The sequence below is a fragment of the Ostrea edulis genome, chromosome 8 (assembly GCF_947568905.1).
Source record: "Ostrea edulis chromosome 8, xbOstEdul1.1, whole genome shotgun sequence".
NCBI classification, from domain to species: domain Eukaryota; kingdom Metazoa; phylum Mollusca; class Bivalvia; order Ostreida; family Ostreidae; genus Ostrea; species Ostrea edulis.
Window position 1 is genome coordinate 24,348,659 of NC_079171.1, and position 13,545 is coordinate 24,362,203.

The window sequence follows — 13,545 nt, forward strand, 5'->3', positions numbered from 1 at the left end:
GTTCATAAGAAGTTTTCAACACAGATCTATATGGAAACCAAGTGCAGAAACAAAAACTCCATTAAATACAATCGAATTTTTTATTTCATAAGAACGCCAATTCATCAAAAAAAGATAACTGTACATTCTCTTAACTTAAGTTGTGTGAGCTTAAAAGCTGCCTGCAATTGAAATGCAAAGAATTCTTTTTCTCATTTAATAAACTTTCACACTAAAAGATCAGATGAATGATATGTTTACGCTTACGTTTCTTGAGTCATGATACTCCTTCAGACAAACGATCATTGATATCAAAAACTCTCATATCATAACCATGTACAGTTGTTGAGGCGTACAGAAGGCACTATTGTACTGTTTGAGCTTTCATTAAGGTCTTCGTTTCTTGTGTCTCACTTCCGGCTTGATATGTCCTTTCACAATATTTATTTTCTGATCAACAAAAAACTTCTTTGGAAGTCCTTGGAAAGAAAAGCATATAATACCGGATTGATACAGCTGTTGATATACGACATGCAGTTGGCGACCATCAAAACAGCCGTAGATCCAATCGTCTGTTCATGGTGAGTAAAACTTCCAAAAATACATATCACTTGTATCGGTAGCCAGCAAATAGCGAACGATACGATGAAAGCGATCACAACTTTGATCACCCTTTTCTTTTTGTGGAGGCTCCTCCTTCTCTGGTGCCTAGTTGCGGTAGACCGGTGCAACATTTTTCTGAGCAGAAAACCATACAATACACATATCAGAGTTAGCGGGAGTACGTAACCAAACACAAAGAAACAACCGTAGAAGACTTTTAACACATATTTACTTTTAAGACCCGCCAGATTCAAACAGGACGACCTGTCAAAACCCATCCACTGGTAGTGTAAAACGCCATATTGCAAAAGAACCGGAACGTTGCCGCAAAGGATTATAGTCCATGTGATAGAGAGCAGAAGACAAGTGTTTCGACAATTTCTTATTTGTTTTGAAAGCACCGGATGAACAACAGCAATGAATCTATCGAGCGACAAAAGCACCAGTGTCCAGATACTAACATATGCGCATGTATGCGACATGAGGTTCACTACTTTACACCACGTGTTCCCAAATGGCCAGTAGGACATAGCATAATTCGCTGCTGTAGACGGTACACAAAACACAAGGAAAAGAAGGTCAGCGGCGGCAAGACTGACAATCAGGATATTAGTCGTGTTTTGTGATTTCTTCTTCGCTAAGATCACAAACACATGTATGACGATTGCATTCCCTACAATTCCCAATACTGCTATTAATGCAAATGTTATTGGAATTAGATATCGAACAAGATTTTCGAATTTTAAGAACTTTTCGATGTCGACATATCCCGGATCTTCAGAGATCGTTTCGTTGTTGCACGAGACGTTATGCATTGCTTAATCAGAAGTCGTTGAGCGAAAGAAAGTAAATCTGAAGAAAAGATATAATTTCAAGATTAAATCCTGTAAACTATACTAAATACACATACGTATGGTAGTTTTGTTATGTAGCATGAAAAAAATCATTTGATATTTCTTTTGTTACCATAGTTGTGTAAAACAAAGACATTACACACCAATATTTAACACTTAAAGCAACAGTATACACATAAGTTGAATTTCTAACAAAAGATAATCATCGCAAAACGATATATCGACGAAGAAATCCTTTAAAGTAGCCTTAAGCAAATGTGATACTTACGACATCTGATGATAGATAAAAAGACTCAGCATTTCATGGAGGTATTTATAGGGTCGTTTGAAAAATATCAATTAGCAACAATTCACAGCTGCTGGATGCCAATGGTATTACTTCTAGTGATTCCCATCCAATCTGCCAAGGAAGTTACTCAAAGTATTTGTATAACGAAAGGAAAATAGAATATTTTTGATCAATTTAAATCAATATAAATCAAGTAATGATGGGCGGTCACATGACTGCTAAATGATTAAAAGCCGATATATTTTGGTAAGGAGAAAGTTTACGCAATTTTGTACAGTGTACAAAGAGATCTGTATAAAAATACAATTTCTTTTAAAAATATTTCAATAAAAAATACAAAATGCACCCTTCCTATAGACTTCAATGTGACAATTCAAGATGAGATACACCAATCATTAATCACAATAATGATAATAATGATATCTATTTATATAGTGCCTTATATGGGGCTCACGGTGGGTGTGACCGGTCAACAGGGGATGCTTACGCCTCCTAGGCACCTGATCCCACCTCTGGTGTGTCCAGGGGTCCGTGTTTGCCCAACTATCTATTTTGTATTGCTTGTAGGAGTTATGAGATTGATCACTGTTCGTTATCTTCACCTTGCATGATTATGAATACTCACTCAAAAGCTCTGTATACAATAAAAATTATATGGCACGTTATAATAGTAATGTAAGTAAATTATAATGGTTATATGGTAGATAGTATTAAAACTATATTAGCAAAACATCAATGAATAAAAGTAAATTAGAATGATTAAATGGATAGTTCCACACCATACCGATAAACGATTTAAAATACAATAGTTGAAGGAAACTATTTTATGCATAAAACGTCCTATAAAAATTGTTCATGAAATCATAAGAATTTTATCACCGACATATCAATAATAAGTGAGTCTAAAAAGAATGTGTTTTTAAGTGTTTTTAAAGGTTTCCAAACTCTGACAAAGACGGAGGGTATCAGGTAGAGAGTTCCAGAGAGTAGCTGCTGCCACGTCCAAACGCCTTTCCCCATATGTGGACGATGTTGGTCTAATTAATGTCAGTGAATGTTCAGATCTTAGGAAACGTTGAGGATGGTTGACCGTAAATTCCTCAGGAGGATTATTTTTAAGGAATCGCCGTTTAGTTATTGGGTATGTAAGTTTATTAACTATATGTATGATGGAAAACATGACGGGTATGTCAGATGATGAACTACAACCAAAAACGTTACAGTGCATGTATCAAGGTGAAATCGTTATACAATTTTCAGGTTTCTCTTTGTAATTAATCATTTCAACTGCCCGACAATATCTATATTTCAAATAAAAATTAAGATATAAAATCAGGCAAACATTTTTCTCAATAGAAATTAAAATATGCTTTGGATTCCATGTTAATTGTCATAGTCCTACCCTCTGATGTCATTCATTTCATGCAAGTGAGAAATTTACATCAAATGGTTGTCACAAAGAAAGCAGTTGGAAATGTAAATATTTTAATGTTGTTACAGGGGTTTCAACAATATCAACTGTCTGACATGTTCCATACTGATTGTTATGCCGCTTTTGGCACACTGATTTTAACTACGGATTACTCCGTTTACCTGATCAAGACATAGGGCTTACGGCGGGTGTGACCGGTCGACAGGGGATGCTTACTCCTCCTAGGCACCTGATCCCACCTATGATACAACTATGTCCAGGGGTCCGTATTTGTCCAACTCTTTATTTTGTATTCCTTGTAGGAGTAGCGAGATAGATCTTCAATAACTGTTTATATACACAAAATGATATATATGTTTACGTATTTGTAACTGTTACATCCGTCGTCGGGAATGTTATAGGGTGCCTCGTGTCAAGGACCACAGCCCCCTTGGGACGTAAAAGATCGTTTCCCTGATTTTCTAACAAGAGTAAGCTCACTTGGGGCCGTCAGGAAACACATAAAAGCAGCATGGATACCAAGACTACTAAATTCGAAGGGATCCTTACTTGAAATTTGATATAATTCTTGTAAAACGCTTAATGCCGATATATATACATGTAGAATGTGTAAAAATTCTCAACCACTGATGTGCATAATTAACCAAAACTGAATTACGACTACATGGTTTATAGCATTTTCAATATTTTTTCTACTGTTTAGATTACATACAGTACACATTTTCAACTGGTAATTATAAGTTTATGTACATTAATAATGTGTATGTATATTTTTTTTATTTCGTTTTTTTTTAACACCCTGCAAGGTGTAAAAGAATACTTTATTGTATGTTTGAAGGAGATTGATCAGTGTCCAATCCTTGGCAGTTCATTTTACAAAGAATTCTTTAAGATATGTATGTATTGTATAAGGTAATCTGGAAATGATTCACTGAAAATATGAAATAGGGAAAAAAATATCTTAACATGAATTAACACCAGCTGCTTCTTAAAAAGACATATTTGATTTGTTTGTATCAAGGGATGAACAGCACGTTTTACACATTAGGTTCTACATATTAGCGAGCAATCTTCGCGACGAGACGGCTTCAATGATCACACATTTTGAAACACGTGATTTGCTCTTCATTACATGAAAAATGACGATTACCCACAATGCACTGCAAAAATATTGCCGTCGCTATGGTATACTTTATTGACAATCTCGTGAATAGAATAAATAAACTGTTCGGAAAGTACCACAAATGTTTTTAAATTCCAGACTACCTTTCTCATACTTTTTGTTGTTGATAATGTTGCTTTGGATTGAAAGAAAATAATCGCAACTAATATGACGTCAGAATGTACTGTTTACATCAACTGCGTGGTGTAGCGGATTATAAAAAATCGTAAACTGACCCAAACCATGTTATACTCGTATAACTTGCCCCAAAATTAAAGTCATTCCTTATAATTTAATGCAAGAGACAAAGATGCTAACCTTCGTTTATCAAAATGTACATACACTCAGAAAAATACAAGTCAACCAAGCCGCGCAATGATTTACTTAGCAACAGTGACACGAAGCGTCTAGATCTAGCTGCGAAGCCAAAGGTCGCCATCTTTAATCTTAGTTCTACGGAGCCTAGCCATTTATCAAAATATTGTATCGAAAGTGAAGTTTATTATGATAGAAAATATGTGTAGACTATCCATGTAATGCGTATTTCGCTGCCCTTTAGAGATAGAGATCGACATTGAAGTCGCTCATCTCCGACAGATTGAGAAAATACGGGAAATTGCATTGTTTAGGCCTACCCAAAATAAATCTTCAAATATCAGAAAATGCAATAATTAATGGCTTTTAACTCTGTGAAAACTTCTACTAAATGAAAACTTACCCTTGTATGCAATGCTATCGCTAATAGTAAATCCGACACAAGAAAATATGTAAGCAAGTAGCAAATAGCACCCACATGTCAATGTGTCTGACGTCATGTGATAAAATGTGACGTATGAATTTTTGCTTGCTTTGTTGAAAGACGGATCAAGGAATGAAACAACGCAACCCCCCCCCCCCTTCTTTTCCCCAGTGAGAAATGTATTTCAAAATGAACAGGGTAATGCTTACTTGGCAAATCATTAATTCGAATATAATATATTTATTTTAATCTATGAATAGTATTATTCGACCATACATACAGAGAAAGATGTTTAACAAAAGTGATTTGCGTACAAGTAGGCCTAGATGCTAATATTGACAACGAGAAAACAACATGTGTATCAAACCGAAGTATCTTATTGTGTACGTTGACTTTCTATTCCATAGAAGTTTAGAGAGAGAGAAAAAAATAGTTCCGACATTTGGTTGTCAAGGGAGTGTGTCCCCATACCAAACCAGCTGACCAAACCAGGTTATACAAAAATAACCTGTGTTCCTCAATTGGAATTTGACCAATCAGAGACAAGGATACAATAAGAATTAAATTATTGTATATTAGAAGGATATTGATCAGGGTCCCATCCATTGCAGTTCATTTTACAAAGATTTTTAAAGATGTGTTTGTATTGTATAATGTAATCTGGAAATAATATGCTGAAAATATAAAATAGAAAATAAAAGGACTATTCTGACATCAGCAAACGTCAGCTGCTTCTTAAAAGGACGGACTTGATTTGTTTGTATGAGTTTGCCAGACGCAAGTGATGAGCAGTGCGATCCACACACTACGTTTCTCTCAGTTTGTTGTATGTTAATAATATATATTAGCGAGCAAAGCTCGCGATAAAACGCGGACCAATGATTACATGTTTGAGACATGTGATTTGTTCTTCATCAGGTAAAAAATGATGAAGATTACCCATCATTCTCTAGAAAAATGTCGCCGTCACTGTTGTATACTTCATTGAAAACCCCGTAGATAAAATGAATGATAAACTGTTTGGAAAGTATATCACCAACGTTTATTTTTTTAATTCCAGGCAAGCTGTCTGATACGTTTTGTTGTTGGGTATAATTTTGCTTGGTTCGAAAGAAAAAAAATTGCAACTAATATGACGTCACAATGTACATGTACTTTATAAATCGACTGCATTCCAATTCCCGCGTTAATTGAATAGGCGGATTAAATGTCGACATTCGTGTAAATCATTATATATTAATATTTCCAAATGTACGTCATTATATGACAATACTAATGAAATTGACATTCAATTTCTTATAACATGAAGTGGGTCACGCAATCAGTCTTTCCTTGCGTATGAATACTGGACTTTTGCGAGAAGGGCAGACTTTCACAGTCAACGACTGACTTTGACATTTAAACCTGCGTATGGTACTTCTACTGCTCTTGAGCTACATGTACGAGCTTTTTTTGTTGTTGATGATTTCTCTTAATCTTGCAAGTAAAGCAAAGGCAAGCGTGTTCAAACCGCTGCCCATCACAAAATCGTGGCAGCGTAGTGACTGATGTTTGGTGGGAGGCCTGCTTCAGGTAGAGTGTATCTGAAACTCTGGGACTTTATGTCCGCATGTGATGTCGTCCGGGGACGACGGTGATTTTCGTCGGGAACGGCAGATGCCTTTGCAATCAGAGAACACTCATGCTAAGCTACGGGACGAAGCTTCCCTGAGCGGGGAAAGTGTAGCAGACAGTATGTAGGGAATTTCTACTGCTTCGTTAGAGAGCTAGCGTTTCTAGTGATATGGTAGTATTTCTCTAAGCAACAATGATCGTGTTCAGATCACTGCACGTTACAATATTATTATAGTAGGTCTGTTATGTTTCAAATCACCTGAGCTTCTTCCATCTATCTGACAGTTATCAAAAAATAAAAAAACAATGCTATTAATTCATTTCATTTTTTCATGCATACCTAGGTGTAAAATCTTAACTCGCACAGCTACCTTAATTCATGTTTAAACTTTACAAAACGTCATCGTAAAATGATAAATCGAATGCACATGTAAGTTTATTATGCAGGAGCTCTGCGTTTTCTTTTATCAAAATGTATGAATATCTTATACAGCTCTATTCAATCACACACACACACACACACACACACACACACACATACAACACAGAGAATGCGAAGCGTGCCGACAATTCGGAAATACATGTGCATCTGCATTAATGCGGACGTGTAGCTCTCTGGGAAAATACATTGTACTCCTTATAAGAACCTTTGGTTTACGGCGCAGGTCACTGTATTCTTGCAGCATGATATAAAATAATTCTAACATATTTTCCCAGTATATTTCTGTCCAAACATTTATTAAAGTCCCATGCGAACCGAAAACTCACAACTTTAAATGGTTTCGTTTGTAGAGCTATCCGTGTGTTAAGTACAAGTAGCAGTGAATTCGAACCCCGTTGATTTTTATATCTATTCATTCTATCCAATATGGAGTACGTATGCGGTCTTCATCCTAGGCACCTGATCCCACCTCTGGTGTGTCCAGGGGTCCGTGTTTGCCCAACTATCTATTTTGTATTGCTTATAGGAGTTGTGATATTGATCACTGTTCGTTATCTCCACCTTTCATTTATAATAAACACGAATATTGGATGTAAATATTGCAAAGTAATCCTAGTACGTTATGAAAGCCATCAGTCTGGTTCCCGTTCCCGATTAATCTTTTCAATACTGACAGAACTTAGTGGGGATGGAACTGGCATTATTTCATTTAAAACATTTAACTAACAAGAGGCCCACGACAGAGCATTAAAGAAGATCTATGCTATCAATAACATTAAGACATTATTTAAGAATGGTTTACACATAAACATTATATACACCTAGTTTGGCCGCGCTCTGGGGTCAGTACATCTACCACGGAAATCATGAAATTAACAATTTCGGTAGAGGCCTTCAACCTCTACATGTTTAGATCTATGCATTTAGTTTTTCTTACAGATGTGAGGTTGTAGGAAAGATATAACATTGGTAAATTTTTGCTCCATCCTTAATGCCCCAGGGGTGGTGGAGTAAATTTATACTCTATGCCCCCTTATATCAAATACGCTTTATACCAAATTTGAACAAAAAATTAAATGGTAGTTATCAAGAAGAATTTAAGAATGGTCAACTGTTAACGCACGGCACACGACGATGGATGCTGACCATTTGCAATAGGTCAGGTGACCTAAAATATTTATGGGGATATTAGGTCACATAGACTTTACTTTTCCAGAAACCGTACAAGTATGGAAATGAGCCGGTGTTATATGCAAGGTGAAGATAACGAACAGTGATCAATCTCATAACTCCTATAAGCAATACAAAATAGATAGTTGGGCAAAACACGGACCCCTAGCCTTTCCACATAGCCACCCCCCCCCCCCCCCCCCGGAAAAATGGCTATATAATAGATCTTCCCCCACGGAAATGGCTATATAGTAGGGTCCCCCTTTATAGCCAGATGACCCCCCCCCCCCCAGGAAAACCTACTATATAGTAGATTTCCCCCTTTCTTTACATTCCGGTTACGTTTACGGCGGACAATTCCCATACATATTCTTTCCATCCTGAAATTAATCCTTTTCTGGCTATTCATTTCTTATATATCCTAAATGGAGAGTTAATTTCCGAATTTCCTTGATTGGGATTTTTGGAAATATTTATTATTCAACAAACATTTCATTCAGTCAAATGTTATGTAAAACAATGATATATTTAGAATGTAAAATCAGAATATTTCGTGCTTGTAACACAGCACCTATTTAGGCAACTCAGAATTTGTTAGTTTAACAAATAAGTATTTATCGTACGAGAAATAAAAACTGTCTCTCTCCATTTGACTAACACAGAAACTTTCATACAGATAGTGGAGTAAAACTTGAATTCTACAACTCTGTTGATTGTCTACCCCTGATTCAAAATTGCCGCTACTAAGGAATCAACTCGCTCTCTCACTAGACATAATTCTTAAAACCTCATTAGGAGAAAGTGGGATCTTTCAATTGAATTAAAGGTTTTTGAGAGAGACCCCCACCCACCCACCCCAACCCCCCAATCACTGTTCTCGGGTCATTGGTGGATTAATAGATGTGAACATGTTATCGATATAATCATATAATCGTAACTATTCCAGGCGGTGTAACTCCCAGCTGTACTGTCAGTACTCTGATTTATACATACATGTATTCGTTTACAAACTTTCTCCAAAGATGAATTTATTTTGAATCTGACAGATGGACAACATCAGCATACTTTATTTCCATATGAAGAATATTCTGGAAAAATTTTGATTTTTAACATGCACTCCTAAAACTTTTTAGCTCACATGAGCTGAAAGCTTAGCTATTATTCATTTTGCCATCTCAGTTTATTACATGTACATGATCATACATGTATATTACATACAATATATCTGCTATCCTAAAAGATCCTATATTGTTTTAAAAATGAAAACAAAGATTCGGGGTAATATTTCGTCCATTTTGTATTACCTTCTATTGCGCAGTACCCCCCCCCCCCCCAATGGAAATTTTGAAATTTTAATTTTTCCTAAATATTTGCACCATCAAAAATGTTCGACCACCAGGGCAAATTCGGTCTATACCTAAAATATTTGGACCCCTGGATATATTGCCTGGATCCATCCCTGGCTTAGGTTGGTTTTGTTTCGTTCCTACTTAGGCCTAGCCTCGTTTCGAGTTCGTTTCGTGGTTTTGCAGATGCCCTAATGATCAACATATACAAACGAAAAAACAAAATGATCAATGTGTCAAAAGAACGGCCTCAAACCATTTGTTCCATCAAAAAATTCGAAGTAAACATGTTTTACACAATAATGATAATGCATTGTGCATTCACTATTTCAAAACATTGAAAATGATTCCTCATGAGAATATAAAAGGTACGTAAAATAATGGTACATACAATCTTTCTTTTTACATAATGTCTTTTGTTCCGCAGTTCAGACTGTACATTACCATGGTTATCAGGAAACGTTTTCTTTCTTTATTTTTGTTCTTACTTGTAAGTTTTTCTTAATACATTAACAAATTCTTTGCTAAGAAACACTTCTAATTCAAAAACGATGTGTTAAAATAGCGCAGTTGAAAAGCACAGCTACTTAAAACTTGCGTATCCATACCGACCGCCTCGTGGAGGCCCGTAAACTTTGTCCATTCAGGATATTAAAAAATTCTAATAATTTTATGCGTTTTTCATCAGATGTGTTCAAATATGGATATAACATTAGAAATACCAACAAATTAAATTAAAATTGTACATGTACTCTCTAATACAGAGATATTTTCAATGAGAATGCAAATTACAATTGTGAACTCCCTCTCTCTCTCTCTCTCTCTCTCTCTCTCTCTATATATATATATATATATATATATGGAGGAGAGGGGGTTGCTTATCTCTAAAAAAAAAATTCTCTATGAAAATGCATATGTATCTACATTCAAACTATCGGCAACATACATTTTTTGATACTCAGATCTTTGCAATATCAATATTTGTTGTACAAAGCCTGACTGCCTTTCCATTGTCGGTTTTCTAAAATCAAAACCAAAAACATGAGGGGGGGGGGGGGGGGGGTAACCCTGCTATGTTGGGAGATCTACTATATAGTAGTCTTTCCCTCTAGGGGAAAATGCTACTATATAGCCATTTTTCGGGGAGGGGGGGGTTCTACTATGGGGAAAAGGCTACTATACAACACCGGAACAACTTAATACTGTCTAGACAATTAACATTTATGTACATTGCATCGGTTCATCACTTATTCATGTATACAGATATGTCACGAAAGGGTTTCCGTAGAGTATCCGCCCTTCTCGCAAAAGTCCATCACCGCTTCAAAAGTCATGTATTTTCACCTGACTTCTTGCTTATGCAATGTAGTGGGGGATTTTTACCCCATTTCGCTACAAATTTAAAAAATAGAAATAGTGTGAATAAAAGTCTAGATTGGCACCCAAAATGACTCAGTATTTTGGCTATTTACCCTAGTTTCACACACATACACACACCCTTCCTTTCGGAAACCCTGGATCCGCCACTGCAGTGACATTATAACAGAAACAAGATAAAAGAACCGCATCAGAATATATATACAGAGGTTAATTTGTAAACAGACAAGGATTTAATTTACCAATAAGACAAAAACATTAAACAAACCGTGGTTTCATTTTAGATACCGTCTGCAACTACTAGAACTAGGCCTTCTGCAACATGGCGAATTCATACAATGATTTTGATATTGGAAGCAAAGAAATGGAGACGAGCTATATCTATAGGATTTTATGATGACGACCTGTTGTTTCCAGGCAACGACCATGACTCGGCATGAGGGAGGCTGGTTTTGAGGCTCAAAAATTTATGAAGAACTATGCCAGGGCACCACTGCGAGCCTTCATTAAAATCCTACAACAGAAATATCTCAAGTGAACAAAAACTATCCTTCAGTTCATATTTATTTTCTCTTACTAGAGGTGAAAAAGCAGCTTACCTAGGCCTGCACTTCGTCTAATTCTGTCCTGCATGTCTACAACCACGAGTCCTAACGAGGAACATGACGTTGTTCCCATCCAAAACTTGCAAAAACCTGACGAAGAGCTAAAAGCTAACATGAATTAATAAATACGTACACATTTCTCATCTTATCCGCTATATTTCTCTCAGGTAGCCTAATTTACTCTACCCGTATGCACCCCAAATGTGATTGTCACACCTGGGTGAATTTTTCTAGGTGGACTCGACCAGTGCACATCTCCGATAGCAATATACAATGTACAACCAAATCAGAAAATGTCCGTAACTTCCATAAACGTTAAAATATTTCAATGAAAATAGAAGATGCACAACTACATTATATATATATAAGATGAGAATAAAGTTTGAATCAAATTTGTTGAACGGTATTAGAATTAAACTCTGGACAAAGTGCGCAACCCCCAAAATGAAAAGAAAATGTGCGTAACTTCTATAACTGTTAAAATATTTCAATGAAAATAGGAAATGCACAACTACATAATATATAGAAGATGTGCATAAAGTTTGAATGAAATATGTCCAGCGGTATTAGAAATAAACTTCGGACAAATTGCTTCTACGGACAAACGGACGGACAGACGGACGGACGGACGGACAAAGTGATTCCAGTATACCCCCCAAACTTCATTTGCGGGGGGTATAAAAAAAACCCACAACTAATATGACGTCAGAATGTACTGTTTACATCGACTGCATTCTATTTCCCGCGTTCATTGAATAGGCGGATTAAATGTCTACAGTATAAGTACATGTTAAGTATGGACATTCTCGACAGGGAAGCACATTTTATTTATTTTCTTGATAATGAACACGACTTTTCCACCTTCAGATGTAGGGTACCGGAATCTGCCGATGTTTGCCGAATGGGAACATTGCCAGAACTAACTTTTAAGAAAACGTAAATGGAACATGTCTATAAACCGGAATAAACTGGAAAAACGTCGGTAGGGTAACGTTGACTTTATGATGTATACTCACTCAAGCAATGTAAATTTGGTGATCAGCTTTATTATTGATTTAGCAAAGTGATAGTTATAGAATGATTGTGGAGAAACTTTAAATCTTATTGTAATGAGTGTACAAATAATCCCTAATAACGGCGACACAAACAACATAATTCTCAGGGACTTTCTACGTTTTTCTCAGACGATGTCCAAACGTTTTAAAAACAGAATATTTCATGCTTGACTAATATGTACATGTAATATAATAGCTAATCAGAGGAGGTGTTTTAAGAAACATGTTTAAGCGTGACTTGTCTGTCATGATCTACACTTACGACACGGGGCGTATTGCTTTCTTGTGGTGAAAAATTGTATATTAATCTTATTAAAAAGAGTGGTTCGTTACACTTGATTCCAGGGAGAGGGGGAAATAGTGCAAGATAAATACTGCACATTCCTTCAGTCCAGTGCCAGAATGCAATTGTAGAGGGCAATATAAGAAGAAACTTATACACCCTCGCTAGTGAGCTAGCTTTTCTAGTGATGTGGTAGAGGTTCGCTCTTGATCACGCAAGTTGAGCAATGGCGAGCATGATCAGCACTTGGCTGAATAACCGTCACACTAACGTTAAATTGGTGGCAGCGTAGTGACTACCATGTTTAGCGGGATACCTGATTCAGGTTGTGGATTCGTACGGGGACGACGGTAATTGTCGTCGGGAGCGGATGATGTCATTACTGAGCAGGTGCTTAATACTCAGAGAGGACTCATACTAAGCTTCGGAGGGAATTGTAGAGGACAGTATAAGTGGGGACTTATATTGCCTCACGTGAGAGGTAGAATTTCTAGTGATGTGGTAAAGTGTCTCTTTTTATCACACATGTTAAGCAATGGCGAGCGTTATCAGCAGTTGGTTGCGTGACCGCTACACTTTACACAATCATTAATCG

At 36.5% G+C, this 13,545-nt stretch overlaps 1 protein-coding gene and 1 long non-coding RNA gene across 2 annotated transcripts; both read right to left on the reverse strand.

The window, feature by feature from the left end:
- Positions 1-422: 422 nt before the first annotated feature.
- LOC125662948 (allatostatin-A receptor-like) lies at positions 423-10,077 on the reverse strand. Its single transcript, XM_056147505.1, has 3 exons — positions 10,037-10,077; positions 8,584-8,609; positions 423-1,273 (listed from the first exon to the last, which is right to left on the reverse strand). The coding sequence occupies exons 1-3, from the start codon at positions 10,075-10,077 to the stop codon at positions 423-425; spliced, it is 918 nt and encodes a 305-aa protein (XP_056003480.1).
- Positions 10,078-11,190: 1,113 nt separating this feature from the next.
- On the reverse strand, positions 11,191-12,871 carry LOC130049488 (uncharacterized). The gene is made up of 2 exons (XR_008798004.1): positions 11,607-12,871; positions 11,191-11,521 (listed from the first exon to the last, which is right to left on the reverse strand). It is a non-coding gene; the product is annotated as an uncharacterized LOC130049488 (long non-coding RNA).
- Positions 12,872-13,545: the final 674 nt, after the last annotated feature.

What these genes read in the sequence shown, in the direction of transcription:
- LOC125662948 (XM_056147505.1), bottom strand. Translation starts at nt 10,077, where the DNA reads ATGGTAATGTACAGTCTGAACTGCGGAACAAAAGACATTAT. An exon ending in TGCGGAACAAAAGACATTAT is followed by an intron (nt 8,610 to 10,036) that starts GTAAAAAGAAAG and finishes CGGAATGTAAAG; the next exon opens with AAAGGGGGAAATCTACTATA. An exon ending in GGAAATCTACTATATAGTAG is followed by an intron (nt 1,274 to 8,583) that starts GTTTTCCTGGGG and finishes TTGCATTAATAG; the next exon opens with CAGTATTGGGAATTGTAGGG.